The 26,206-nt window shown below is 39.7% G+C and overlaps 1 protein-coding gene and 1 long non-coding RNA gene across 4 annotated transcripts in view; one reads left to right on the forward strand and one right to left on the reverse strand.

The window, feature by feature from the left end:
* The first annotated feature begins 944 nt into the window (after positions 1 to 944).
* The window catches only part of GRB14 (growth factor receptor bound protein 14), a 62,700-nt gene continuing 37,438 nt past the window's right edge, over positions 945 to 26,206 (forward strand). Inside the window, exons 1-2 of one of the 3 annotated variants that reach the window (XM_032693213.1) lie at positions 945 to 1,084; positions 2,659 to 2,791. In XM_032693213.1, coding sequence (XP_032549104.1) covers positions 945 to 1,084; positions 2,659 to 2,791 — 273 coding nt within the window. Of the gene's footprint in view, positions 1,085 to 2,658; positions 2,792 to 17,855; positions 18,061 to 26,206 lie in introns of those variants that run through there. The other 2 variants (XM_032693215.1, XM_032693214.1) reach the window with 2 other exon arrangements.
* On the reverse strand, positions 6,005 to 23,113 carry LOC116789410. Its single transcript, XR_004358020.1, has 3 exons — positions 22,993 to 23,113; positions 14,327 to 14,328; positions 6,005 to 6,016 (listed from the first exon to the last, which is right to left on the reverse strand). It is a non-coding gene; the product is annotated as an uncharacterized LOC116789410 (long non-coding RNA).

Below are 26,206 nucleotides of genomic sequence, written 5' to 3' on the forward strand. Positions count from 1 at the left end.
GCTGGCTTTTTCCTTTTTTGACTATCAAACTGACTGACTTACACAATTTTACCTACTCTGCTTGGTGCCATCAAACTGTTCTTCGTACAGCCAAGTGGCATTTTGTATTTTGAAACAGGGTAAATGCTGATAAGGATGGCCACGGAATTACCAAAAAGGTTTTTGTGTACATAAAGCAGGCCAGGTGCAGGCTGCAGTGAAGGGAAAACGTCTTCCCTTTCGGCTGTCCTCGGAGCTCTGGCTGGACGTGGGTCCTGGGCCCAGCCGGGAGCCCACGAGCCGCTTTTCTGGCACAAGGCAATGGGTCTGTTCCCCCGCCTCGGTCATTCCTTATTTCTCCAAGGCATAACCATAAATTCCCGATGAACAGAGGGATGGGGCAGCCTAGTTAATGATTTGTCAGGCGTTGAGCCGAATGGCAGGCCCGTCCGGCAGAGTGCGGCCGGAGCCGCTGCACCGCCCGGGGCAGGAGGTCGCGGGTCAGGCCGAGGGCAGCGCCGCCTGCGGGACCCCCGCTCGGCACAGGGGGGCAGGGGCTGCGGCACAGGCGGACAGGGCGCGCTCGGCGAGGCTCCCGCTGCCCTCGGCGCCCCGGCCTTATGGGGTCACACCGCGGCCTCGGGCCCCGGAGCCGCGCACCTGCCGGGCCCGCCTGGCTCCTCCGCTGGGCCTGCGGGGCGGCCGAAGGACACGGCTCAGCCCCCGCCCGCCCCATGCGCTGCCTCCCCGTCGCAGCGCAGAGCCGGCGGCCGCCCGCCCCCGCCGCCGCCCGCGCACGTGTGCCGGGGAAGGCGCTCGGTGCCGCCCGGGCGGCGCTTCCCCCCCGCTCCCCGTCGCCTCCCCCTCCTCCGCAGCGGGAGCGAGAGCAGCCTCCGCCCGGCGCGCCCGGCAGCGCCGGGGCCGCTCGCCGGCCGTGCCGCCCCGCCAGGACGTCGCCGCCGCCGATGGCCGCCCCGCTGCCCGGTGTGCCCGGTGTGCCCGGCGCTGGGCGGGCGGCGGAGCCCGCTGGCGGCGGCCCCCGCGGCTCCCCCCGCCCGCCGCCTCGGCCCCCCGGGGGCGACCCGCCGCCCTTGCCCCCCGACAGGTAAGGCCGGAGCCCGGGCGGGCGCCGTCGCCACCCCCCGCTCCCCCCAGGGCCGCCCGTGCCGTCGGGGTTGGGCAGCGCCCCGCGGGCGGGACGCGGGGCTGGGGGGGCCGGGGAGCGGCGGCTCGGGGAGGGGGCGAAGCGCAGGAGGGGGCGGCCTGGCCAGAGATCGGCCCGCGCCTCCCTGGTGCACAAAAGTTGTTTCCCGGCCCTGCAGACACTTTCCTCCGCTGCGGATGCGTGTGTGTCCCCCCACCGCCTTTTTTTTTTTTTTTTTCTTTTGAGGTTTCCCAGTTTGAGGTGAAAGGAGCCGGCGGTGCCGAGCCTGCCTTGTCAGGCTGAGCCAGCCGCTACTTTATCCTTGCAGTGCCTTTCTCAGAATATTCGTGAGATAAAACCGCTTCACCGTTGAGGGATGCCGCTGTAATTGCTGTCAGCGGTGTGCACCCTGCTCGTTACCTCTCAGGCTGTTTTTAAAGGCATTGGTCTCTATTCTTCGTAAAAGAAGGTGGGAGCTAGGGTTTTTCGTGAAACATCTGATGAGTTTTGGTAGACTGAAGTTTACAAAATCTTAAAACTGCATACAGGATTTTTTGCTCCTTCTAAAGCTAAATATCACTGGAAGCATCTTCATTCTGTATCATTACCCTACTCTGATGGTTTTCTGTACTTTGTACCAATTAGTATATGAAATCTGGAATGATAATAAAGAAGGCAGTAAAGTAAAATGTTAAGCTTGGAACCATCAACTCACATGTTGGCAGATGCAAATACTTCAAGTGCTTTGGGTGCTCCTCTCCAAATGAAATCAAGTAGACAAAGTGCTGTTCAATATTTTATGTAAGAAAACAGTGCACTGTAATGTACACAGCAGTCTAAACAACCACGTTATTAATGTGATACTTTAAACCAGTGCATAACTGAGCTCTTCAGCAAGTACAGTAGTGATTATCTTCACTACTCTTGCAAATGCTTCTTGGTGATACTTCTGACACAATCCTAACCAGCAACAATTGAGATATTTATTTTATGATGGAGCTGTGGAGATTCAGGTACAAAAGTAACTGAAAACAGAAATGAATGTATTGCTTTGCCCTATTTTGTCTTGTCAGTCGCTTTGACTCCTGATTCTGGTGAAAAAAAGTTTCCATTTGTTTAAAATACTGTTCTGATGTATTTGGGAAGTTTTACTGAGAAGTTACATGCATCCACTGTTGTAATATGTGTACACAGGCATTGGCATAAACACAGGGACAACAAAATATTTACTAATGTCCTTAGAAGCCAATATAAATATATCTGTGTTCTTACTCTGCAAAGACTTAGGCATATTCAGACAACTTTATATTCAGAGTTGAATGCTTGGATTGCTTTCAAGTAGTGCTAGGCACTGTATGTTAATATATTCAGCCTACTGATTAAGTAAAATAACTGCACAAAAAAAAGCTAATTGCTGCAACCAGGAAGAATGATGGTATTAGTATCTTAGTGTTTCATGTATTGTGGTTGGACATTGCCATTTTAACAGCAGTTGTTAGAATTATCGCTTGATATTATGTATTCTGTTGCAATAGGAGAAAAAAGAAAGATGACAGTATTTTGGAGATCCCATCAATTCCAAATCCTTTTCCTGAGCTGTGTTGCTCGCCGTTTGCATCAGTTTTGTCAGCCAGTCTGTTGCCCAAGGCAACTTCAAGAAAAAAGCAGGTAAGATGTATACATTATTATTTGACAATTTGTAAAGTGTTTTAGTGAAAGTTTGAAGAAAAGCTCGGTTGCCTATTAAGTTATTTTTCTATTAGAGGTGTTTCATATTTCTGTTAATTTGGTGAAATTTTCTCAGTAGGTCATTGATGATTGTAGAAAGTAAGGTTTTGGAATCTGTGACTTAAGACATGACTGTTCTTTCAGAGAGTCTATGTGTGACTCTGCAGATTTTTCAGTTAAAGTGGAACCAGGGGCAGGCAGGCAGTACTTTATATCCTTAAATGGGGAGTTAATTTCTTTCTTCCCTTCCTCTCCACCTCCAATTACTGTCATCAGTGTTATAGAACAGAGGGTTTTAACAGTCGCTGAACAGCTTGTCTGATGGTCTAATTTTGCTAGGATAATGGAATAAAACCTGAATTGATGGGGAAGGAGCAAATGCTGTGTACCTGGGTATTTTTTTGTATCATCTACATCTATCTGTGTATGTCTGATGTTACTACATTTCCATAAATACCTTAAACTGAATGCCAAGGGAAGATCTGAGTGGGTAGACAGACCTGGCAGTGCTCTGGCAATAGTGTTCACACACAGTATATTTGTTATCCTGAGCAGGGGTAGAGGAGGAAGAATTTCCAGTTAATGGAAATTATTGATGTTGAAGATCTGTTTCACTCTTTGAAAACTTGCTTGTCTTATTTCTCTTTTCTCATCTGGAAATAGTTCTGGCAAGGAACGTCTGTGGGATTAAGAGTACTACCTCCACATTCTCTTTTTTTGGTGGTCTGCAATCTTAAACTGCTATCTTAACAGTTTTAGGGATGATACTGGAGGTCTAAGAACTTATACTGCTGCTGGTTATTCAGGTTTTAGATTTACATGAAGAAATTTTCTGGAAGTTGAAGTTTCTCGTAGTTGTATTAACTTTTCTGAAGTTGACAAGTCATGGCTGTTTCTGTGCACGTGCTGGACAACTTTGCTAGTGAAGTTGTGGCACCTTAAGGAGGAGCTTTCTTCCCCGTGCTCCAGTGAAAAACATAGATGTGTCTGCTAAACTGCCGTAATTCTATCTTGCCATTTTTTGTATCTTCTCTAAAAACAGCTATGGTGTCTTTCTGGACTACTTTTATTGCTTTTAGTTCTTTTCCTACAATAGAAATACTAATCTGAAGCATTTCTGGTCAGTGTGAATGTGAACATTGCTAAGGCAGTGGGGTAAAATTGTGCTAGTTTCATGCTAGGGCAAGGTGGAAGCATTGACTGTCTTGCAGAGACAGGAAAAACACTGAATTGGTAACATTATTTTTCAGAACAAAAGGACTAGAAGTCACATTTAAAAAAAATAGTTTAAATTAGTCATGTTGCAGGCTTAAATTGCAGTCATTGTGGTAATCTTTGTACTTGAAATAGGAGGTAGATTTTCTAAGCAAGATTTAACACACAAAGGTCAACTATCTGCTTTTGTGGCCAGTCATGTTTAACATTACTGACTGGCTTGATCAGTTAAGCCGTCTAAGTGTTAGCTTCAGTCTCTCAGAAGCTGAAGTTCATAGGTTCACTAACTGTACTTCTGCTTCTTCATAAAGGTTCTTGTCATACTTTTTTGTGATGACTCCTGCTCACGATCCTTCCATTTCTCCTGGTTTTTCATTTAGGAATGTAGTGTTTTCTCTGGTAAAAGCAGGATCAAGAACAACTGGTTTCCTGATGGAAGTGAGCTAACATAATGCTGGTGTCTGTGGAGGCCCTGACCCATTTTTCAGCTACCAGAAAAATGGAGAGAAGTCTTCCTGTTATTTTTCTGAAGGCATTTTAACAAGACCATGGTTTCTGTCAAAAAGCCTTTCACCTGGGTGTCTGTTTATGGCTACTGCAGGAGAAATGGTACTTGGCTAAGGAGACAATTTGTCACACTCAGCATGACTGTTCCTATGTTCTTCATCTCAAGTTATAAAAGGTTAAGGCCAAATAGCAACCGTCAGATTAAACTTTTACCTTTGAAATTCAGGTTGAAGTCTTCTAATAGGCTAATGAAATTACTCAGGTTTAAAAAAGAAAGAGAACGCTAAGAAGGTGTGTAAAGAGAAGTGAACTGGCTGTGATTTCGACTTCCCACAAGTGACTGTGGAGACTGTACTTGAAAATGTTGTTTTCCACCTTGTATTCTTATTTTGTCAACTTTGTAGGAGCGCTATGTGCAACTACATTATCCATATACAAAAATTTCATAGAATACAGCCTCTAAGGTCATGAATATTACTGTTACTGTTTGATAGTTTCCTAACTCTTAAGAGAAACCAGCTACTCTTAAGCATTTTTTTTTGTGTGTGTAGTGTTGAAAGCTGCCAGAATTTTTTCTGTTGCCTCTCTGATGATCTACATATGTTTTCAGTGATTCTTCTTTTAGATTGCTTGATTTTTTTTATTGTTTCTTTTTCTGGTGTGCTTTTAATTTCAAGCATGGTAGATAAATTGCAGAGTGAATTTCTACTTATGTCTTGAAGGTAGCTATTCTCAAATTGGGTGTTTCTAAAAGAAAAAAAAAAAGCCTCTTCTGTCTTGCTTTTCTCTCCAGAAAAAAATTTCTACTTCTAGAGAAGAAAGAAGTTGTCACTAATATCTGCTCTCTTATTCATAGTACCTGTTACATCTGAAATCTTTCTACTTCTAAGTAGACTATTAACGTTATTTTGAATTTTTGTTTTTCTAAGCTGAAATGCTTACTGTCTTCTGATGATCTTTTATCATAAGCCTCTCAAAATGTTGAACATGCTGCTTGAACAGCATGTTTGTTGGGTTGACTCACTGAAAATAAGTTTATAAAAACATATAGGTAAAAACCACTTAGCAGAATAGTGAGTTGCCTCTGTGCTTGGGAAGTAGGACGTCTGTGTCTCTGAGCAGTGTTTGGTCTGCCTCATCAACACAGCTGCCCATCTCTTTCCCTCTTGCACTTTGGAAGAGTATTACATCTTAGAATCAAAGAATCATGGAGTCATTAAGGTTTGAAAAGACCTCCAAGATCATTGAGTTCAACCTTCGACTGAACACCACCACGCCGAACTAAACCACAGCACTAAGTGCCACATCTAGCTGCTTCTTGAACAGTGCCGGGGTGGTGACTCCACCACCTTCCTGGGCAGCCTGTTCCAGTGCTTAACCACCCTTTCATTGAAGAAGTTTGGAAAAGCTGGTAGCCCATGGCTTGGACAGGTGTGCTCTTCCCTGGGTTAAGAACTGGCTAGATGGCCTGGCCCAGAGTGTAGTGGTGAATGGTGCTGCATTCAGGTGGCATCTGGTCACTAGTGGTGTCCCCCAGGGATCAGTGTTGGGCCCAGTCCTGTTTAATATCTTTACTGATGATCTGAATGAGGGGATTGAGTGTACCATTAGCAAATTTGCAACAACACCAAGTTAGGTTGGTGTGTTGACCTGTAAGAAGGCCCTGCAGAGGGACCTGAGACAGGCTGGATCGATGGGCTGAGACCAACAGCATGAGGTTCAACATGACCAAGTGCCAAGTCCTACACTTTGGTCACATTAACCCCATACAGTACTTACAGGCAGGGGGAAAGAATGTCTGGAAAGTGGCTCAGTGGAAAAGGATCTGGGGGTCCTGGTTGACAGCAGCTGAACGTGAGCCAACCTGTGCCCAGGTGGCCAAGAAAGCTAAAGGCATCCTGGCTTGTATCAAGAATAGTGTAGCCAGCAAGACCAGGGAAGTGATCATACCCCCCTGTACTCGGCACTGGGGAGGCCACACCTTGAGTCCTGTGTCCGGTTCTGGGCCCCTCACATTAAAACGACCTGGAGATATTGAAGGGTATCCAGTGAAGGACAACAAGACTTGTGAAAGGTGTAGAAAACATGTCATGTGAGGACCAGCTGAGGAAGCCACGTTTGTTTAGTCTAGAGAAGAGGAGGCTCAGGAGGCACCTCAGGAAAGGAGGCTGTAGTGAGATGTGGGTAGGGCTCTTTTAGTGTGCCTGCAGTGAGAAGACTAGAGGAAATGACCTTAAGCTGAGACAGGGGAGATTCAGATTAGATATTAGAAAAAACTTTTTCGCTGTTAGGGTGATCTGGCATTGAAATAGGTTGCCCAAGGAGGTGGTGGAGTCACCATCCCTGGAGGTGATTAAAAGGCTTCTGCATTTGGATCTGCGTTATACAGTTTAGTGGTTTAGGGGTCACAGTGGTAGTGCTGGGTTGATGGTTGGACTTGATGATCTCTTTCAACCTTGATAATTCTATAATTCTATGAAGCGTGTTCAAATAAGCTGAATTTTATGTTTCAGGGTGGAAGACTTATCTGAACAGGCCAAACCCGCAGCTTTTCCGTGTCCAACACAGTATGGTCAGCTTGGTGGATGGTGGGAAATGTTGCCTTCCTTTGGGGAATCAAGCATTTGCTGTTATTAGGTGGAGTTTGTGAACTTGTATGAAAAATCTAATTGTGTCTCAGAGCCTATGTTCTCTAAGAAGTGGCAAGGAACTGAAAATATAAAGCACTTTGTACTTTTGTCCCTAATTATGATAAAAATAGATATTAGTAGGGAAAAATATTAACTGTAAGAAAACTTGTTCTGTTCTTTAGTATGCTTTTGGTTGTCTTTGGTCAAATGAACTAAGAGATTACTGTAGTTTTATGAAAGCTTAGTTTTTAAGGCTTTCTGAAAACAAAACCTGAATCATTTGGACTGCAGTGACAGTTCTTGCCCTGCTCAAGGATAAGCCAAAAAGTGTTTCATGACAAAAGTAGTTCAAGGTAATTAGTGCCTTGTTTCTTTAAATTAAATTAGAAGTGCAAAAATAAAACTCAAGTAAATCTCAAGGTGAAGAACACTCAAATCTTTGAAATTTTACCTTGCCGCCTTTGTCTTTTTCGATGTTCTAAACAGGTAGATATTTTTATCATGTCGAATCCAAATATACTCCCACAATGTTCTTTCCAGGAAATCAGTTGTATAGGGACCTCAAATACACATGACTGTAGTGGAATATCACTTTGCTTTTTGTATTAACAAAGATTTTCATGTAAAGCTTTTTGACAAAGAAGAGCTAAAAGGATTTTTATGTCAAAGAGATGTTTATTTGAATGTGTGCTATTCTAAGTTTATGAGTAATATTGAGCATTGACTGTTGTAATTGGAGTATCATTAGGTTTTTTGCACCTATAATTCAGGGTCTTTTAATGAACCTGCTTGAACCCTCATTCTTCAAAACTTTGCATATAATTCTATTAGCAGACATAAATGTCTAAGCCTTTGGTTCTTAGACCTTTTCATGATGGATTTTTTGGCTGATGTATTTGTTTTCTCGACTTTTAAACAATGTGAAAACAAAAGGGGTTTTTATTGAAATGTAGTAATGCATGAATTTCCAAGTAATTTCTGAGAGTTGAGACGTCTTTTCCAACCAAAAGATGCATTACTTAAATTTATTCTTTAATTCCAATCTGTCTGTTTCTTACCAGATTTCCTTCCAAGTTGGAGAGCATTGCACATAGCCTCCTTTATCAGTTCTCAAGTCTTTTTGCTTTTCAGCCTCTAAACATATATCAGTTTTTCCTATGTCTTCCCCTTAAATTGCATAAAAAAGAGTTTGAAAGTCAGAAGGGAAGGGAAAAAGTCTTTCCAACTGGTTTACAGATTAGCAGTAGAACCATTCTGTACAGAACCAACTCAAAGAGCTCAAGGTTTTTACTTGAAGTCTCCAGTATATGGATTGCAAAAAGGATTCAGTTGGATTCCCTTTAGTGGTGTCTCATCTGGCGGTCTGCTCCAGTCTCTGTGTTCTGGTCTTCATTTACGTGGTTGTACCTCCCCACCAAGGAAAGATTTATTGATATTACAGTAGATTAAAATTATTTAGAGCCCCATTAAAACTTGCTATCTTAATGAATGTACCTTTGTACTTTGACCAGTCATCTTAACACTGTGACAGAAAGTCACTTGTCTGTACAGGTAAAAATCAGAAGGCAAGGTTGAACAATTTCTCATTTTAGCAATCAGGAATATTGCCTGGTTTATACGGGATGTGCCTTAGCACAATCTATCTGATACATCAGCCTGAGGAAACTTCAGAATAATCATTTGTTTGTTTGTTTTCTTTTCTTTTTGTATTTTACTTTATCTTCTTTACATTGGTTCATTTGTTAGTATATCTTTCTTTTAGAGATGAGAAATTATTTGCTTTCTGTCAAACTATGAACTTTCAATATTTTCATCTATTAAATGAATATAATTAAATATATTTCATACATATATATGTTACTGTCCAGAAAGAACCCAAGCAAAGACTGTAAACATTGTAACTTCACAAAAGTAGTATGTCTTTTTTTTTTTTCTTTTCTTATGAGCAAGAAAACAAGGTCATTCTAACTTTTGTAGTTACTAAGATGTTGTCTCTGCAAGCTTGTTTTTTAATCTGCTTATATCAGGAAAATGTTAGGCTTAAATTTTTGCAATTTGTACTAATATAAAAAAATCATCAGTACTGTCAAAGATTCTGGTAGACATTTTCCCATTGTTTGTCAGACTGAAATGATTTTAATAATCCTTTGGATTTTGATTGTTTTGGGCTTCATCAGCCTCAGTCAAACCTGAAGTTTCTTTTTTTTTAGGACTGTTTTCTAAGTACAGGAAACTGGCTTTTCTGTGCTGTATTTTGAATAAGAAACATCTGTTGCAGTAGATCTAATACCTTGTCTAGAAAACCTTCTCTGAAAATTTGGAAACCCTGATTTTTTCAAAAAGTGATTCTTTAATATTCATCTCTTGAACTCTGAGTTGACTACCTGGTATTTTGATTTTGTGATATCTTTAAAGTACTGTGTAATTACAGGGTGGCGAGGGCAGGTTATGGTACAAACAGTGCCCATTTCTTTGACTTGACCATTAAAGCCAGGTGAAACTGCAGGGAATTTCTCTAATGCTGCTGAGTCACTTTTGATAACTCAGTTTCATTGAATTTGATATTAAAAGATTAAACTCTCATGAATGGAGCTTGAATCATCATAATTTTCAGAAGGGAATGAGATATGATAGATATTAACACTGTTCTTACTCATAATTGTTCCCAGAGGTGGGTGCTTTTATTTAGGGTTAGACTGGGAAGTTCAGGTCGTTTTGTAGCAGCTCCATACCTGCCGTAGACAGATCCATGATTAAATAAGTATTTTACTGGCAGGTCTTTCTCGAGGTGGCTTCCCGTTGGTGGCACAGTCAGTAAGTGATACTGTGGTAAGGGAGGGATGCAAGGGGGGTCAGTAAGATTGTAAGAACAGAACACTGCTGGCATCTTCCTCTAACACACCATTGTCTGAATGGTCTTTTGATCAGAACAGATACATGTTCCCATCTCACTTCCCAGGGCACACGGTCTAGATTAATCAGAGTGGTGTTTAGTAACATTCATAAAATGAGACCCAGCCTTAAGTTTGGTTTTGGTTTTTTTTTTCCGTTTTGTTTTTCGTCAGCATTCTTCTCTGGTCTTATAAAACCTCTGTAGTCCTGTTCTGGTCTACTTTTGTCATCTTATTGCCCAGTATTGTAGACACCTGCTTTTTATCAGGTACAGCTGTATGTATAACATAAATAGTTTCATAGTTTTGTACTATTAAGTGAAAGAGGGTAGTCAGTGATTAATAGTTACATTACCTTAAAGGCAACAAATTTGGTAAAATTGACAACTTAGGTGTTTGTTATTGAAGGTTTACAACCGCCTTTGAATTAAAAGCTTTGCAAAAGAAGGAGAAAATGCAAAGTAGTTTACTGTACATTTACAGTGCTTAAACTCATGTAAGATGATAGCATTTTTATGATTTTATTAAGACTTTGTAATTCTGGTGTTGGGGTATTAACTGAAGAATGGAGCTCAAAGTCAGATGAGTTTTTGCAAAGAGTTTTGGTACAGTTTTTAGCATATCCTTGCATTGCTGCATTTCTGATGTTCTGAGCGTTATCTATTCAAAGAACAATTTGAGAGCTGTAGAACCAAGCAGAGGAATATTCCCATCCTACTTCTGTGTGTAAATGTTACCACAGTAAGTGTAATTTGGATTTTACATAAACAAAACATATGTCCATATAAACGTCACAGTTAAACCTGGTTGGTGTCCACCAGGTGGAATTAACTTGATCATGCATATAGAATAGTATTGCATGTTTCTGATCGATAAAACAATTTTATATTCTTTATACATGTGTATTTTCTTGTATCTATTTACAATAGATAACTGAGGACTTCCTTGTTCTTTCACATGAAATTCCAGAACCAGTAGGACAGTATTGTTGTTCCCCCAGAATTTTTGCTTCATGATCTTTTTAACTCTTTGTAGTGGTAATCTTTATGCTGTGCCAATGTAATTCAGAGATCAAGCTAGAGTTGTGATCAAAACTGGACGAAATGCATATATCATTGTTTCTCTTTTGTAAGAAAAAGTATAGAAACTGACAATAAACCTCAGATCTCTCACCTTTCTTACCACACTGTGTAATAGAGGACAATGGGTATCTGTGTCTTAACATCTGCAGACCACTTAGATGAGTATCTTCAGGATAATAGTTTTCAGTTTGGTGCTTGTATGGCAGGAACTGCGATGGCCAGGCAGTGGAAGGGCATCCTGTTATGGACAATTGATGTTCATTCTTTTTGCGTGTCTACAGAGGCAGGAACTGATATATCTTCCAGTTGAGGATTTTAGAGCTTGGGGTTTCCAGACTTTTCTCGCAGTTGATTATTCCTGTTAATAAGGCGGCATATATCTTTAGCAAGTGGTGAAATGCTGCAATGATAAGTGGGAGATAACAGTTGCCCAATGGCCATATTCTCCCTGTCTTCCACACACTTAAAGTTGCTATTTCTGAGGGCACTCACACTTTTATGACTGCCTTTAATTTATGAATAAAGGGAAACCTTCAAGACAGTGTACTTAATCGTGTCTCTCATGATAGAGTCCTGATGAGAGTCACCTCAAATGGGAAGATTTAAAAAAAAAAGCTAATCAGGCCACAGAAATTTTTTCAAGAAGGGCAGCTGTGGGAGGAGGAATTAAGAGGGAGAAGAAATTAGACCTCTGCTCTAGTAACAACGTGAACTTTCTTTTCTCCCGTTTCAGTCACAGAACATTCATTTGCAGCTAATCAGCTCATATTTTAGCCCAATAGTGTACATGATATTTAATACTTAAGTCTCAAGAGAGAAATGTATATCGGTTATCTTAGAGGTGTGCCTGTGCTTCTAATTAGGGTACCGATGAATTGTTCCTGCCTATTTCTGATATGTATGCATGTACTGCATACTGGTATGTCTGTCTTTTTGCTTCTTAATTTGATATTATATCCACAGGAAAACAAGATACACTAGATTGCCTTGTGATCAGAATGGGATTTTTCAATTACTGCATTCTTAGGCTATAAATAGCTTTTTTTATATTAGTTATGTTATGATAACTCCTGTTACTGATTACATTAAGACTTGGCGTTTATGAACAGCTGCAAGCTCTTGATAATGGCACAGAAATGGTATCAGCTGTTGAGAAACATGCTGGAAGTTTGCAAGAATTTATTCTCATAATCACTAGAATTTAGTGCTATGTAGTGAGAGGGAAGTCCATGTAATAGAAGAGTTTTCTTATATAACTAGGCTGACAGAACTTTATCAGTGTGCTTTTCTATTGGGCTTGAACCTATTGATTGCAAAAATAGGCAGCTGAAAAGCTTTACAAGGAGCACGTGTAACAATGTTTTAAGATTCCACAAGTTTGTGAGGAGAACTGGTGAGGATGGAAAAACTGCATTCTGTTCTTTGATCTGCAAAATTTAGAGCTGCGTTAAAGAGCAATGTTCAGATTTTTGCCATTGTTCTTGCAGTGTGAACCCTTTCATTTTGGTAAGCAGACAGGATCTGTCCAATTTCTGCCTAATAAAATAATTTCTCATTAGGGCGAAAGGACAAGTGTCCATATCTTGATTTTCGTACTTTAACTTAGCTCCTGTACTGTATTTTAGCACATAATACTTATCTCTATTTGTTCTCATTAAGTTGTATTTTAAAGTTATTATCTTCTTTGAAAATTTCTCAAAGTATGGGTCATTGGAACAGCTGAATGATGAAGTCGTCATGGTTAGATGTTATTTTTCTTCTGGGGTGGAGACTTCTCAAATCCTAAATGAGTTTATTAAACAAACTACTCATCTTTTCAAGCCCAAAGGAGTGGAATTTGTAGGATAACTGCAAGGAAGCAATGTGTAACTTAGTGGAGAGGAAAGGACTGAGTAGGTCTAGACTTCTTCTATACAGTTATTGTGGAGAAGTGATGAAAAAAATACTCTCAGTCATTGTATTGGGGGCTTATACATTCATATAAAACCTTATATGAATCTCTTAGTGTTTTCCTAAACTATTCCAGCAGCATTACAATTTTGAAGTAGGGATTATACTTGAAAATCATGACCTGAGAAAGAATGCATAAATACTCCTCTAAATAAGATATAAGAGAATACATGCTTTGTGACTCCAGGATAGAAAATGCATTATTACCAAGTCAGTCCAAGCAGTCACAATGTGCAATGAGGAAAGTAAATGGTTTGTGGTGTTCTGTACTTGCTTGACTGAGTGCTGTTGGGTGATTTCTGTGTAACAGAAATATGAACATGAGAAAGGCTTCTCTTTCTCAAATAAAACTAGTTCTTTCAGAAGACAAACATATGGAGACAGTAAAACTGAAGCCAGTGATTCAGCTGTGGCACTGATAATCTGTTTTATGTGTCTTTGTCTCTTCAGTGTCTTTCTGCAACCTCTGTTTCTCTTTGCTTTGGTTCTATATGTGTTGCTAAACACATTTTCCTGTGAAAAACTGACCCTTGATGAATTATTTTCCAATACAACCAGCCTGTGATCTTGACTGCCAGAAAATACAGTCACTGACAATTTTTATCCAAAAATCTTATTTTAAGTATGTTTAAGGATCCGTTTCCCTCAGTTATATCCATAGCTATAACCAGGGGGAAGAAGAAAGCTGACACATGGGTTAGTACTTGAAAGATTGCATTAAAATTAAGGAGTTCATAGTTCATGTGGTACATGTTTCTTGGCCAGCAAGAGGACAGTGATCTGCTGAGAACTAAAAAATGGCATATTTCAGGATGGCTTTTCAGTGCAGGGTTTGAGATCCAGAGTTATCTTGCTTTGCCCTTAAACTGCTCCTTCATGGTGCGTGTGCAAAGGCTAGAAGAGGGAGAGCTAAAACTATGAATTGTGCTTGTTCTTTTTTTTGTGGTGCAGCAGTCTCTTAAATTAGAAGCATTTAATAGGTGGATAATTGTATGAATAGACAGGAGAGATCACAATGGCTCAAACTTCTTTGCGAAGTTCCTGGGTACCTTATATCTGTGTTGCTTTACAGGTAATACAGTCTGTGCAACCGTATCTGCATATCTTGACCCTCTAAGAGGGTGTGCTGTGTGTTCTGTTTGAAGACTAAGATCTTGCTACATTTCTTTGTGTAAGGGACTAAAGGAGTAGAAAGACAACGACTTTGAAACCTCTCTTTTGTAGAGTGACTTTAAAGAAACTGGTTATTTGTCAAGCACATGGAAATGTACCTATGTAAAAATACCCTGTACGTGTTTCTATGGTCACACAATAACTGACTCTTCTAACAAAGAGACAAAGAGACTGTTGTCTGTGCCAGGCAGACAGGAGCACTCTCTCAAGGAAGTGCAGGTAACACCACAAGTAACTTACCTGATTGATATTGGTCTTGTAATAAACTTATGCCTCAGCTTAAAGAAAAAATAAATACAAAAAATGGCATCAAAGTTTTTATAGACCTTAATGGAATTATATTATCTAGAATTTGGTTTTTTCATCAGCAAAAGCTGAGTCTGATTTGCTCTTGTTACTTATAAATGCTCACATTCCTGCATTATATCCGGCAGAGCTAGGAATAGATCAGCTCTTGTGACTCCATAGACAGTGCCTTAAGGACATCACTGACCTTCCTCTACTGACAGGGTATCTCTATTCCATATGTTGTTATAAAACCCTTACTTGGAGCTACTAATTTAATAAGGACATTTCAATTCTTGCTCACTTCATTTAGTCTTGCTTTCTTAAGTGGCAAGAAGTAGAAGTGGTTTATATTTTGAAGTATCTGAAAAGTATCTGCACAATGTTTTCACAACTGTATCTGGTAGCTTAGTGACAAAAATAGGAGTGAATAGCTGCATAAACATAGTCATTTTACAGAGCTCTCAAGCAAGTGAGCTGGATCTGATTTCCTTCCTGTCCACCAGCACCAACAAAATTCTTTGCAAACCTGCCATGGACAAGTCAAATCTTTTATCTGTAGGGGAAAAAAAAAAAAGTGGTTATATATGTTTCCCTGAAGGCATAATTGGCTTTCAAAGCCTTTCTGTATCTCACATTTATCAACAAAACTCCTCTTGACTTTCACACGGTGAAGTGGTTCTGCAAGGCTTGTGCTTAGAAATTGAGATGTATTTTATTAAATTTATTTTATTAAATGGGTGTTTGTGAAATTTAAGAAAAGAAAGTATTCCTTAATGTTATTTTTAGTGCTATTAGGTGCAACTGATGTTTACTTTCATTAGCATAGATAAATTACTGTAATATTTTTATTTAAAATCTAATAATTTTTTGAATACTGGACTTCTATTACCAAGTCAAATACAACACTTAAGTTTTTGCTTACTTTCTGAATAGGTCTGGTCTTTAGATCTGATTGGAAAAGATAAAATACAGATAATTTCTCTGAGGAAAATAAACCTTTGCTTCACCTTGCAGACAAATAGGTCAATTTTATTTCAAGAGCCTTTAGTACCCAGGGATAAGGAAAAATGGCTTGGGTTATTTTTGTTTCTTTCCCAATAAAGTCAGTAATACGGTGCTCCAAGTTTTGCAGCTACTATTTCCCAAATGTTTTTTCATAAGATCCAAGGAAAAAAGATTGTAGAGGGAGGTTTTTTTCCTGTTGCTGCAAACATATGCATGTTTAATATTCCTGTGAGTAAAATGCCTACAGGATCAGGCTCTGATACCACAAGTTATTTTCTAAATCTTACAGCAAAATTTTGGAGCTATATTATAGAATTTTGAAAACGTGCTCCCATAGGAAATAAAAACTGTGTGCCTGAAAGGTAAAAAACCTAATTGCAAATACTTAACATTTATCATAGCTATAGTAGAAAAGGTTGTTAATTCCAAATGTTACAGAATTAACACTTTAAACTTGATCTCAGGAATACTTTTTATATTCTCAAAAGAGTCATAAGAATTTTGGACTGGAGTTTAAGAGAGAAAAATAAAAGTCAATAAATACCTTAAACCTAGAAGGTTAGTTGCTATGGATCTGTTACTGCTATAGACTGAATGTAAAATGAGTCAAAGTTAAAACTGGACTTTTATTATTGAAGCAAGGAAATGGGTAGTATCTGCTGTATTTTACCTTTTTTTCATAGCTTTATTAAAAACTCTTGTTTTAAAGCTAACTGAACAAGGATCAAATGTCTGTCTCCAAAGAAATTCTCTTTGTGACTTGGCATCGGTTTCTTATCAGTTTTTTTCCATATTGTGTGTCTCAATCAAGAACAGGTTTTGAAAGTTTAGGAAAATATTTGTCTTTACTTCCTATTGCTTGGCAGTATTTTATTACTATTTGAGAGCTGCTGGTAAAATGCCAGTGCAGTGCAGGTTATGGTGTTCGCTCCTCTTGTTCATCGACAGAACTTACCTAAGCCCTGCTGATTTTAGGATTTCAGGAAGGTGATTTAGATGCTTCGAATCCATAGATTCTGAAGTATCTTGTTGATGCTAGTGACTTGTTATGTTTTGGCCATTTAGAAGACTTACAAACCAGGAAATTAGATGCAATCAAATTGTTTATTTTTAATTTGCCAGTATGTAGTTTCTTATGTCTTGGAGATGAGATTCGTTTCTAGATATTTTGGGGTTACTAAAGTGTGTGCTGATTTCCAGTTACTGAGGGAAAAATATTATAAATATGATCTAGTGAATTAGCATGGACTACCAAGTCAGTTCTGAATAATTATAGGACATATACATCAGATATGTGCTCAGTAATATACTTGCAGTGACTGCCTATGAAGCTACAGTAGCCTGCACATGTGATATGTTATTGTTTGAGATGCTATGAATACTTAGTACAAATAATGTTTTCAGAATGTCTGCAGTATTCAGGTACAGGGAACACTGTTTCTGATGAGAACTGCTTGTTCAAGAGTTATAAAAGAAATATCCAATATTACAGTTCTAACATCTGTTTAATAATTTGTTTTACAACAGGATTACTGCTTTGTCATGCTGCATAAAAGCAGAAAACTGTTTTTCTGCTATTAAGCACATTATGAGACCTTTAAAAAAAGATTATAACTTGACTTATCATGTAAGCAATGCAAAATGTTACCCTCTTTGACCAAGAAGAAAAGAAAAAACCCTGACTTCCTTAGTCAAACCATGTGATGTAAACAGATTTGTTATGCAGATATTTGATACATAATTATGTGAGTGAGGTGATCAAAAACTTGAGTTCATAAAACAGCCTTCATTTCACTCACTTGTAACATTTTATGTGCCATATTTTCAGGCCTTGGTTGCATTGCAAAAGTAGAAATTGCATTACTTAAAGGGGTGTTTTGCTGAATTCCATGGATTCACTGCATCTATTCTTATGCTCAGTTACTTTCCTGAAACCTTAAGATCAGGAGTACTGAAGTATGTTTTGTTTGCTGGAAAAAGCCAGGAAAAAAACCCTGAGACTGTAACCACTCAGTGTGAAGTGCTAGAATGCAATCTTTAACGATTTGGTTTTTGTTTTGACAGTGAAGACAAAGTTCTGAGTGATAGAAATGCATGTTGTTCTGCTTATTTTTATAGCCAGAGATAATCAGTGTGGGCCTTTCCAAGGACAGAAGACAAGTTTTCAAGCTCTTTGGTTGGTTGATTTCTAGTTTGTCCTACCCCAGTGTCTCCTGTCATTGGCTTTGAGTAGGACTGAATTCACATAAATGGAGTGACATTTACTAGAGCCTTAGTCTTTCCTTTGTGCTGACTCTCCAATATTTAGGCTATGAGAAATTAGGCTTCAAGGAATATTGCTAACTACTTTTTCTGCTTTGTGTTATCATCTGGATGAAGGTTGGCGAGTTCTGTGAAAAGCAGGCATGAGTTTGTCTTCCAGAAGAGTAACATTGCCTGCAGTTATGCCAATAACTCTGCAGAAAAGGGTATGGCATTTAAATCAGTCTTGTAATTCTGACATTAGTATGGTTTGGTAACAACATTTAAACGTGGCTATATTTATTTTTTCACTTTTTATTTCATTTCTCTTATGTAATAAGAATGTTTCTTTTCTGATAAATGTAGATTTTTTTTATTTCTCTATGTGAAATATGTTTGCATAATATACATAAATATTATGTGTACATAACTGAATTTTTTTACGGGTGCTTATTTTCTCTGTTACTATAGTTTTGTACTTTGTACAAGAAATGATTTTTCTTAGAGATTAATGTAGTTTTAAAATATAAAGTGTCATGATTACATTAAAGTATGCCTCTGTAGAAGGGTATGCTACTGTTCCTAATGGAGGATTACTGGAGTCTGCTTCCACAGGTTTTGCACCACCTTTAAACACAACATACTTTTTCCTACCTTTTCTGGCTAACACCTTATTAGTGGATGGCCCATCAGGTATTTTGGGAATTAGAGTGACCCTGTACAGTGTTTCTCCATAGACACTGTACTTGCCTTTTTTTTTGTTGTGTCAGTAAAAAGTGGAAGCAATGCAAAATCGTTACATCCATGTGCACTTAGGATTGCTTAGGGTAACTCTGTGCATGGGGGTGTCTATGAAGTTAAAAATACACGTGGAAATGAAGTACGGAAATATGACTCTCTGCTGAGCCAGATATATTAACTTATAAGAAATTAGTTCAAACAAGCTGTAAGTTATTAATTAGTTCGATTTATTTTGTAAATGTGTAGATATTTTTCAAAACCTGATTGCTGCATAATATACCTGACTCACTTTTAATAGACTCTTCTGTTACTCAAAGGCTTTTAATGTACCAGCGTTATGAAAAATGAAAGTTCATTGAAATATTACTACAGTATTAAATGGTTCTCATGAGCAATTTACACAGAACACAGTATATACTTATGGCATAAGTCCAGTGGGTCTAAAGTAGTATATGAACACGTAGAGCTTTCATTGATTTGGGATATATGATATTCTTTAGATTATTTCATTGAGTTGGAGGGGAAGCCTGTGAACATACAGTTTTATTGGGATTGATTGGTACAGATTAGATTATACTACTGTCTTAATAGCACGATAACATACCACTTTTCTGGTATAGTAACTTTCAGATTTAGATATATGCAAGATGTACTCTTACACAGTGTTATCTAACAATTTGCTATATCTCTGTTACACTTCTCAAAAACATTCCTTTAAAAATTGTGGTTTAACTTTTCAGCTCTCATCCTCTCAATCCTGCGGTTCCTTCCTCTTCTTCTCTTCCTCCCCCCAACACCCCTTCAGATCTCAAATCTTCAGTTGTCATAGTTATTATTTTTGTCTGGTTTTTGTTGTTTGCATGTTAGGAGAGGAAGGTGTCTGTTCTTGCAGCATGTAGTTGTGTTAGACTCCTCTGGTATGCACACAGCAGTACTTGGTGCTGTGTGGGAGGGGAGAGGTCTAACTTTGCTCAATCTAGCATTCAGAAGGCTAGGAAACTCAGTTTTAACTGTACTGTATATTTCAATGGGTTGCTTTTCTTTTTTTTGGTGTTGAGAGGTAAGAATAATTCTCCGAGGAAATGTAAGAGTTTTTCTTTTTTGATAAATTCAAAGTAAGATAAATTTCTGTGCATCCTCTCTCATTTTTACTTTTCATGCTACTATCAAGTTAGCTGTCAACAGTTACTGGCTTTACTTCTCTTTATCTATGCACTTTGTAAGCCCAGAATAAAATTAATGGAAGTAGTAGGAGGAAGCAGCACAGGATGTTGCCTTAGGTAGGTAGCTATTGAGTTACTGTTGCAAAAAATTCTTGAAGGCATATGTCCTCACTGAGGGCTCACTCTATGCCGAATTTATTAGACTTGTTTATGCTTGTGGTGGTTTTATCTGTTCATGTAGAATTCCTCCTGAAATTATCTCTTCTTTCTGTTTAGAAAGTGCTTGTGTTATTTCTGTAGCAATATTCTAATTTCTAGAACTGAAATACTGCAGGAAGGGAAGGCAGGAAGGCAGACGAGCCATGCTTGTAAGGGGTAGCACATGTGCATGTGTAAATTTGTTCTTGTTTCTTGTGGACATTAGAACCTTAGACATAAGCTGTGACTTAAAGTAGTGCACTTTCTATTTCTTGTAGCACAAGAATGACCTAGAAAAGTAGAAATGTTACGTTAGCTCTGCATGGTCAAGATAAACTTTAGCTCATGAAGTATTACTTTAGAGTATTGACCATCCCCAATCATTATTTCTTAAATTCACAGAGCGGATAATTATGTAAGAAGTCTAGTTTAATTATAGCACTGCAAAAATTGCAAGTATTTTTGTCCCCTTATTTCTCTCACACAAAATGTAAAATTTTGCATTGTCAATGTGCTAATCTGATTGTTCTGCCAATTTCTTGAACACATGGGTTTTTCTCATTTTCATTCCAAATGTCTAATGTGCTTTGTTCAAAGTTATTTCATACTTTCTGTTTTAAAATCTGAAGTGCTCATCACAGTTGACGTGTTTCATTCTTAAATAATATATTTTTAACTAAAGCTGCCAGACCTTGTTTAGATTCCAAGGGGTCTTTTAGCACAGATAGGAAAATTACATACTTGATAAGCATGGAGAATTATGTATATTGAGTACTATCGCAACCAGATTTATAGCATTTATAGATTAGACATGTAATTAATCCAATTCAGAGTAAATGTCTTTATTTTCTGTATGAATAACTCCGTACTCCTCTAAAAGTGTTTTTAAGAAATTAGATTTGAAAGGTCATAATGAATTCAAGACACTGTTTTACAGTCAAAGACCAATCATTTATTCAATATAAACACGAGTCTACTAGACTTGTTATATAATAAATAGAAGTCTTGGGCACATGGTGTTGGATGCAAGGTGTAGAAACAGAGAGACTTGTAGATTTTTTCCACAACAGCTGGGAACTTCGTAGCACACTAGGTTGGGTGCTGTTAAGCAGCATTGTGTACATAGGTAGCATGTATTGCAGCTGAATAATTTCCAGTGATTCTTGAAGGGATTGTGTAGTGTCTTTTAAATAGAAGAAATATTGATTAGAAAATGAGGATATGATTTAGATTGCTCAAATCTAGGGCTGCTGTAAGCATGCAAATTTCAAGATTCTCTTGCATCTTTATTCCATCTATTTTTCTGGCCCGAAATCACGTGCTTTAATCAACACTTACCCCTCTCCCAAGGAAAAATGGTCACTTAAGCCAAATTGTATCGAGAATTAGTAATGTCTGTCTGCAAGATGAAGAGCATGAAAGTAATTTTTCAGTTTTGCATTTGGATTCCCTGAGATGAAAGGCCAATGTGCTGATCCAGGAATTTTACATAAGGCACTTTAAGTGACATGATAATGGGGTCATTAAATGAATACCTTTTATAAAATAACTGGAGGCAGACCAAGCATTCATGTGTGAAAGATCTCTTTGTAAGGACAGTTTGAAAAATAGTAATTTAAAGATGCATAAACAACACCAGTGCCCCTTTTGTCTTTTCTACAGTAATAGAAATAAAAGAAATACAATAATAAATAAAATAATTCAAGACTAGGTTGGATGGGGCTTTGAGCAATGTGGTCTGTGGTCTGTGGAAGGTGTCCCTGCCCATGGCAGGGGTGTTGGAACTAGATCATCTTTAAGGTCCCTTCCAACCCAAGCCATTCTGTGAGTCTATAGTGCAGTAATAAAATGTTTCTATAATACAGTACATCCTTGAAGTTTTGAAGACAGATGAGAGGAGATGGAGAGAGTGGGCTTTAAAGGCCTAAAGAGCAGTGGTCAGCAAACCTGTGGTAATTGAGGTGAAATATTCGAAGTTTTTATTCAAAATGGAATATTTTTTTAAATGAATTTTTGTGGGGTCTGAAAGAAGTAAAGGGGATAACCATGATAAAGCAGTAGGATTGGCCTCACTGGAAATTCAGTATAGGATTAGGTTTTAGAGATAAATTACTAGGATAAAACATCAGTATATGCTACTACTGTATCTACAGAGTTTGATATGAACAGAAGATTTTGAGCCAGGACAAGAGTTGATGAAGGTTGAGAAGGATGAATATACATGGGAATGGGCAGAGACCCAAACTGAATTCAGGAGAAGGTTAGTGTGTTTTTTGAAAGAAGTTTATATTTAAAATTGCCAGAAGGCCAAGCTAGTATGTAGGCTCACAGAAAGGTCTTGCCAGCTTAGCACATCTAACATGTGCTAATATAGCTGCATTTTGTTTGGGGATATCTGAAATTCCTGCTTACTCTTAATACTTGTCATGGTTTGAGATAGCCCCAAAATCCAATTCCCTAGCTCCATTCCCCCTCCCACATCTCAAACCAATGTGAGATGGGTTTTTCCAGACAAAACACAACCAGACTCAGAATGGGGGAAAGGGAATATATTACAATGACTATACAAATAAATACTATAACACATTATACACACGATCACAACTATCTCTACCATGGCATATAGTATTTACAATGGATCAGATCTCTTCTCCCCTCCAAATAAAAGTCCAGGAGGGAAAGAAGGACAGATCCCTTCCACATTTAGGGCAGCAGCTCCTCTTCTGTCTTCCATGCAACAGTAACTGGATTGCTGTAGCTGGATCTCTTTTCAATACGCACAAGGGGGGTCTCCAAGCCCCTCGACTCTCCTTCGGTCCAAGCAAAGGCCTCACCTGTGGACTGCCAGCAGGGACAAGACTCCTGTCACCACAGGTATATCACGAAATGCAGGGGCATCTTCGTGAAAGTCCCTTCCTCAGGGGATTCACCCCTGAGTCAGAACATCTTGGGCAGCATTCAGTTGCAAGCCTTTGCCTCAAGAGTTCTACCAGAGCTCCTGTGCTCTGTCTCAGGCTGCTAGGCTTGTCAGCAGCAGCGAGGGGGGCCAAGGTCAACTCCCCCCACATTCCATCTGGCCGTCCTGGTCCAGCTCCGGGACGTCTTTTGAGCTTCTCAGCTCCTCTCTCTCTCCAGTGCTGCATGTCCAAAACTCTTCTCCAAAATAGGAGTCCATCTCCCTCTTTTTCTCAGAGGGCTCAAAGGAGTTTGGGGGGGTCTGGTATCAGTTCTTACCCCCAGAACTCTGTCTCTCAGCTGCTGGCTCTCTTTTCCTCGGCTCTCCTTCCAGGAGTCTTCTCTGTGGTGCTGCACGTTGTTCCTGCTGCTCCTCCGGTTCAGGTCTTATCTATCCTGGCTCTCTGCTGGTCTCTGGACGCTGCGTCTCTGCTTTCTGCTCTGTCTCCGCTGCCCAGTTTGGAGAAAACATCTCCTGGCTTAACTACAGACACTTAGTCCAGTCTAACACTGTTCCAAGTCTTTGCAGTCCCCCCCAGCCAGGGTCTGGGAGGACCCAGAGGCCCCGAGGGGCTCAGAGCCCCTTCCTTGTGGCTCTACAACGTGGCTACTTCTTCTAACAACCAAAACTACAACTTGTCTCTTCCGGTGCTTGTGTTATGTTTACATTTTTTGCAGGAGCGCCCATTGGACAGAACTTCAAAACTTCCAGGGGTTTCCACCCCTTGGGGGTTACCACTTTTCTTAGCCTCTGGGTGGGAAACAAGATCCAAACCACTACAACACTGAAAAACTTTGTGAAAGTAGCTTTACAAATATCTATCTCATAACTTATCTGAGGGAGCATACAACTTTCATGTTAACTATGTAAAGATTAATGAACTGCCTAAAACAGTCTTCTGTCGTACAATACTTGCAGATACTAAGGTACCTACTTGTGATAGAGGATGGCATGCTGCTAGAGATTCAGTTTATGGATGATAGGGAAGAAGGAGGGTGGCAGACAAGCATTTTCTGTCAGCATGGAAGAGCTCTGGTTAGGTCCAGGGACTGTTTAGGAGAGAGCTACAGACAGGGCTCCTCAAGGGAAGGTGTTGCAGCACTTTTCCCCTCCCTTATGATGTTGGCCAAATAAATCTAGATCTGATACTGTAGTTGTGAAGGGTTCTAGACCAATTTTTGCATCAAATATGTGCTCTTTATACTCAAACAGGCACCTAAAAATGGATTCTGATGTAGCAGTCATATACCAGTTGACCTGTCGTATTTCCTGCTTTGACTAGCATAAAACCAGTAAAGCTTCCTACTGTTTTTATTGTGTATAAAAATGATCCCACATGTATAAAAGAAATCAAAATGGGACTAACTTTAGCAGTCCCTATGGTTCAGGTGTGGGTGGGGAGAGGGAGGTTTTTTCCTGTCCTGTGACATTCCAGTGTCTACAAACAATCAAATTTTACAGGATATTTTGTACATAAAATTATCAGTGGTCTTGGAATTTAAAATCTGTAGCACCATGCTGCATAGCTGTCGTGAAAGGTAGGTAGGGATGTATGTGTGTGTGCGTGTATGAGAGGCTGAGTAGTAAGCACACAGAGCTTTTTAAGAAGTCTTTTAAAATCTCAGTGGTTTAATACACTTGGTCATTACTTGTCCTTTGTATAGTTTGACAAGGTTTAGTGGCACAATTAATGTTGCACTCTGTCTCCTCTCTGTCTTCAGTTCTTGAACAGATCTTTGATATGTTTTTCAGTTTCTTCTTGCCTTCTTTGAACATCTAACATTCTTCATACAGTAACCAAGGAAATTGGCAGTGTTTAGTGCCCTACTCTGCTCATAATCCTTTTCTGTGGGCAGAAATCCTTTGGAAAAAAACCCAGCTTTTTCATCAATTGAAGAAAGTGCTTGGCCATTTCCTAGCTCTAGTACTTTAGTTGCCTCTTGAATAAATTAGGCTTCAAGAAGTCAGAACTTGACCTTCAGACTGTGTTATCTAGCCTTGAAGTATATCAAGAGCTATTGCTGAATAGTTATTTCTGCTAAAGTAAACCCTCTACTGATTATGCTGCATTGCTCTATATGAAGGGAGAAACTCAGCAAATGGCACACAAGGTGTTGGCATCAGTCTTATGTGAAAAATCACATTTCCCTGACTTATATGTCTTCCGTGTTTTACTTTGAACATGCTATAACACATAAGCAAGTACCTGAAAAATTAGATTTTCTTTACTTTTGATAAACTGAAGCTACATCAGTGAATACAAAGAAAATTCGTCACATTGAACCAAGGAATTATTCATATTTAAACTTGCTTTCTTCCTCATTTTAATGCTGTTGCTATGGGTACTGCCCATGCCCCATACTTCACCACTCCTTGTTTATTTGCCTGTGGGTCAGGAACAGAGGCAAGACCAGCCCCCAAAAAAACCAGCTACCTTAAGGACCTAAAGAAGGACTTATGACTGATCATGTAGTGGGTTTGCATGGCAGGTTTTTGGTAGCAGGGGGAAAGGGGCTTTACACAGGTGGCTTCTGTGAGAAACCGCTGGAAAGTTCCCTCCATGTCCAACAGAGCCAATGTCAGCTACCTCCAAGACAGACCCTTCAGTGGCCAAGGCTGAGCCCTTCAGTGACAGTGGAAGTGCCTCTAGAGTGACATATTTAAGAAGGGAAAAAAGTTTGCTGTGCAGCTGCATCTGGAGAGAGAATACGTGAGAGGAACAGCCCTGTAGACACCAAGGTCAGTAGGGAAGGAGGTGGTCCAGACACTGGAGCAGAGATTCCCCTGCAGCCCATGGTGCAGACCATGGTGAGGCAGCTGTGCCCCTGCAGCACATGGAGATCCAACAGGAGTGCAAAGATCCCCCTGCAGGCCCTTGGAGGCCTCCACACCAGAGCAAGTGGATGCCTGAAGAGGGCTGTGACCCCTGTGGAAAGCTCACGCTGGAGAAGGCTCCTGGCAGGACCTGTGGACCTTTGGGGAGAGGAGCCCATGTGGAGCAGGAGCAGAGTGTGAGGAGTCCTTCCTCTGAGGAGGAAGGAGCAGCAGAGACAACGTATGAGATACTGACTGTGACCTGTGTTCCCTGTCCCCCTGTGCTGCTGGTGGGGAGGAGGTAGAGAAAATTGGGAGTGAAGTTGAGCTTTGGAACCAGGGAGGGGTGGGGCAAGGTGTTTTAAGATTTGGTTTTATTTGTCATTACCTTTCTCTGATTTGATTGGTAGTAAAACTAATTTCCTCAGGTTGAGTCTGTTTTGCCCGTGATGGTAATCAGTGAAGTGATCTTTCCCTGCCGTTATCTTAACCCATAGGCTT

The sequence above is a fragment of the Chiroxiphia lanceolata genome, chromosome 7, assembly GCF_009829145.1.
Source record: "Chiroxiphia lanceolata isolate bChiLan1 chromosome 7, bChiLan1.pri, whole genome shotgun sequence".
Classification (NCBI taxonomy): domain Eukaryota; kingdom Metazoa; phylum Chordata; class Aves; order Passeriformes; family Pipridae; genus Chiroxiphia; species Chiroxiphia lanceolata.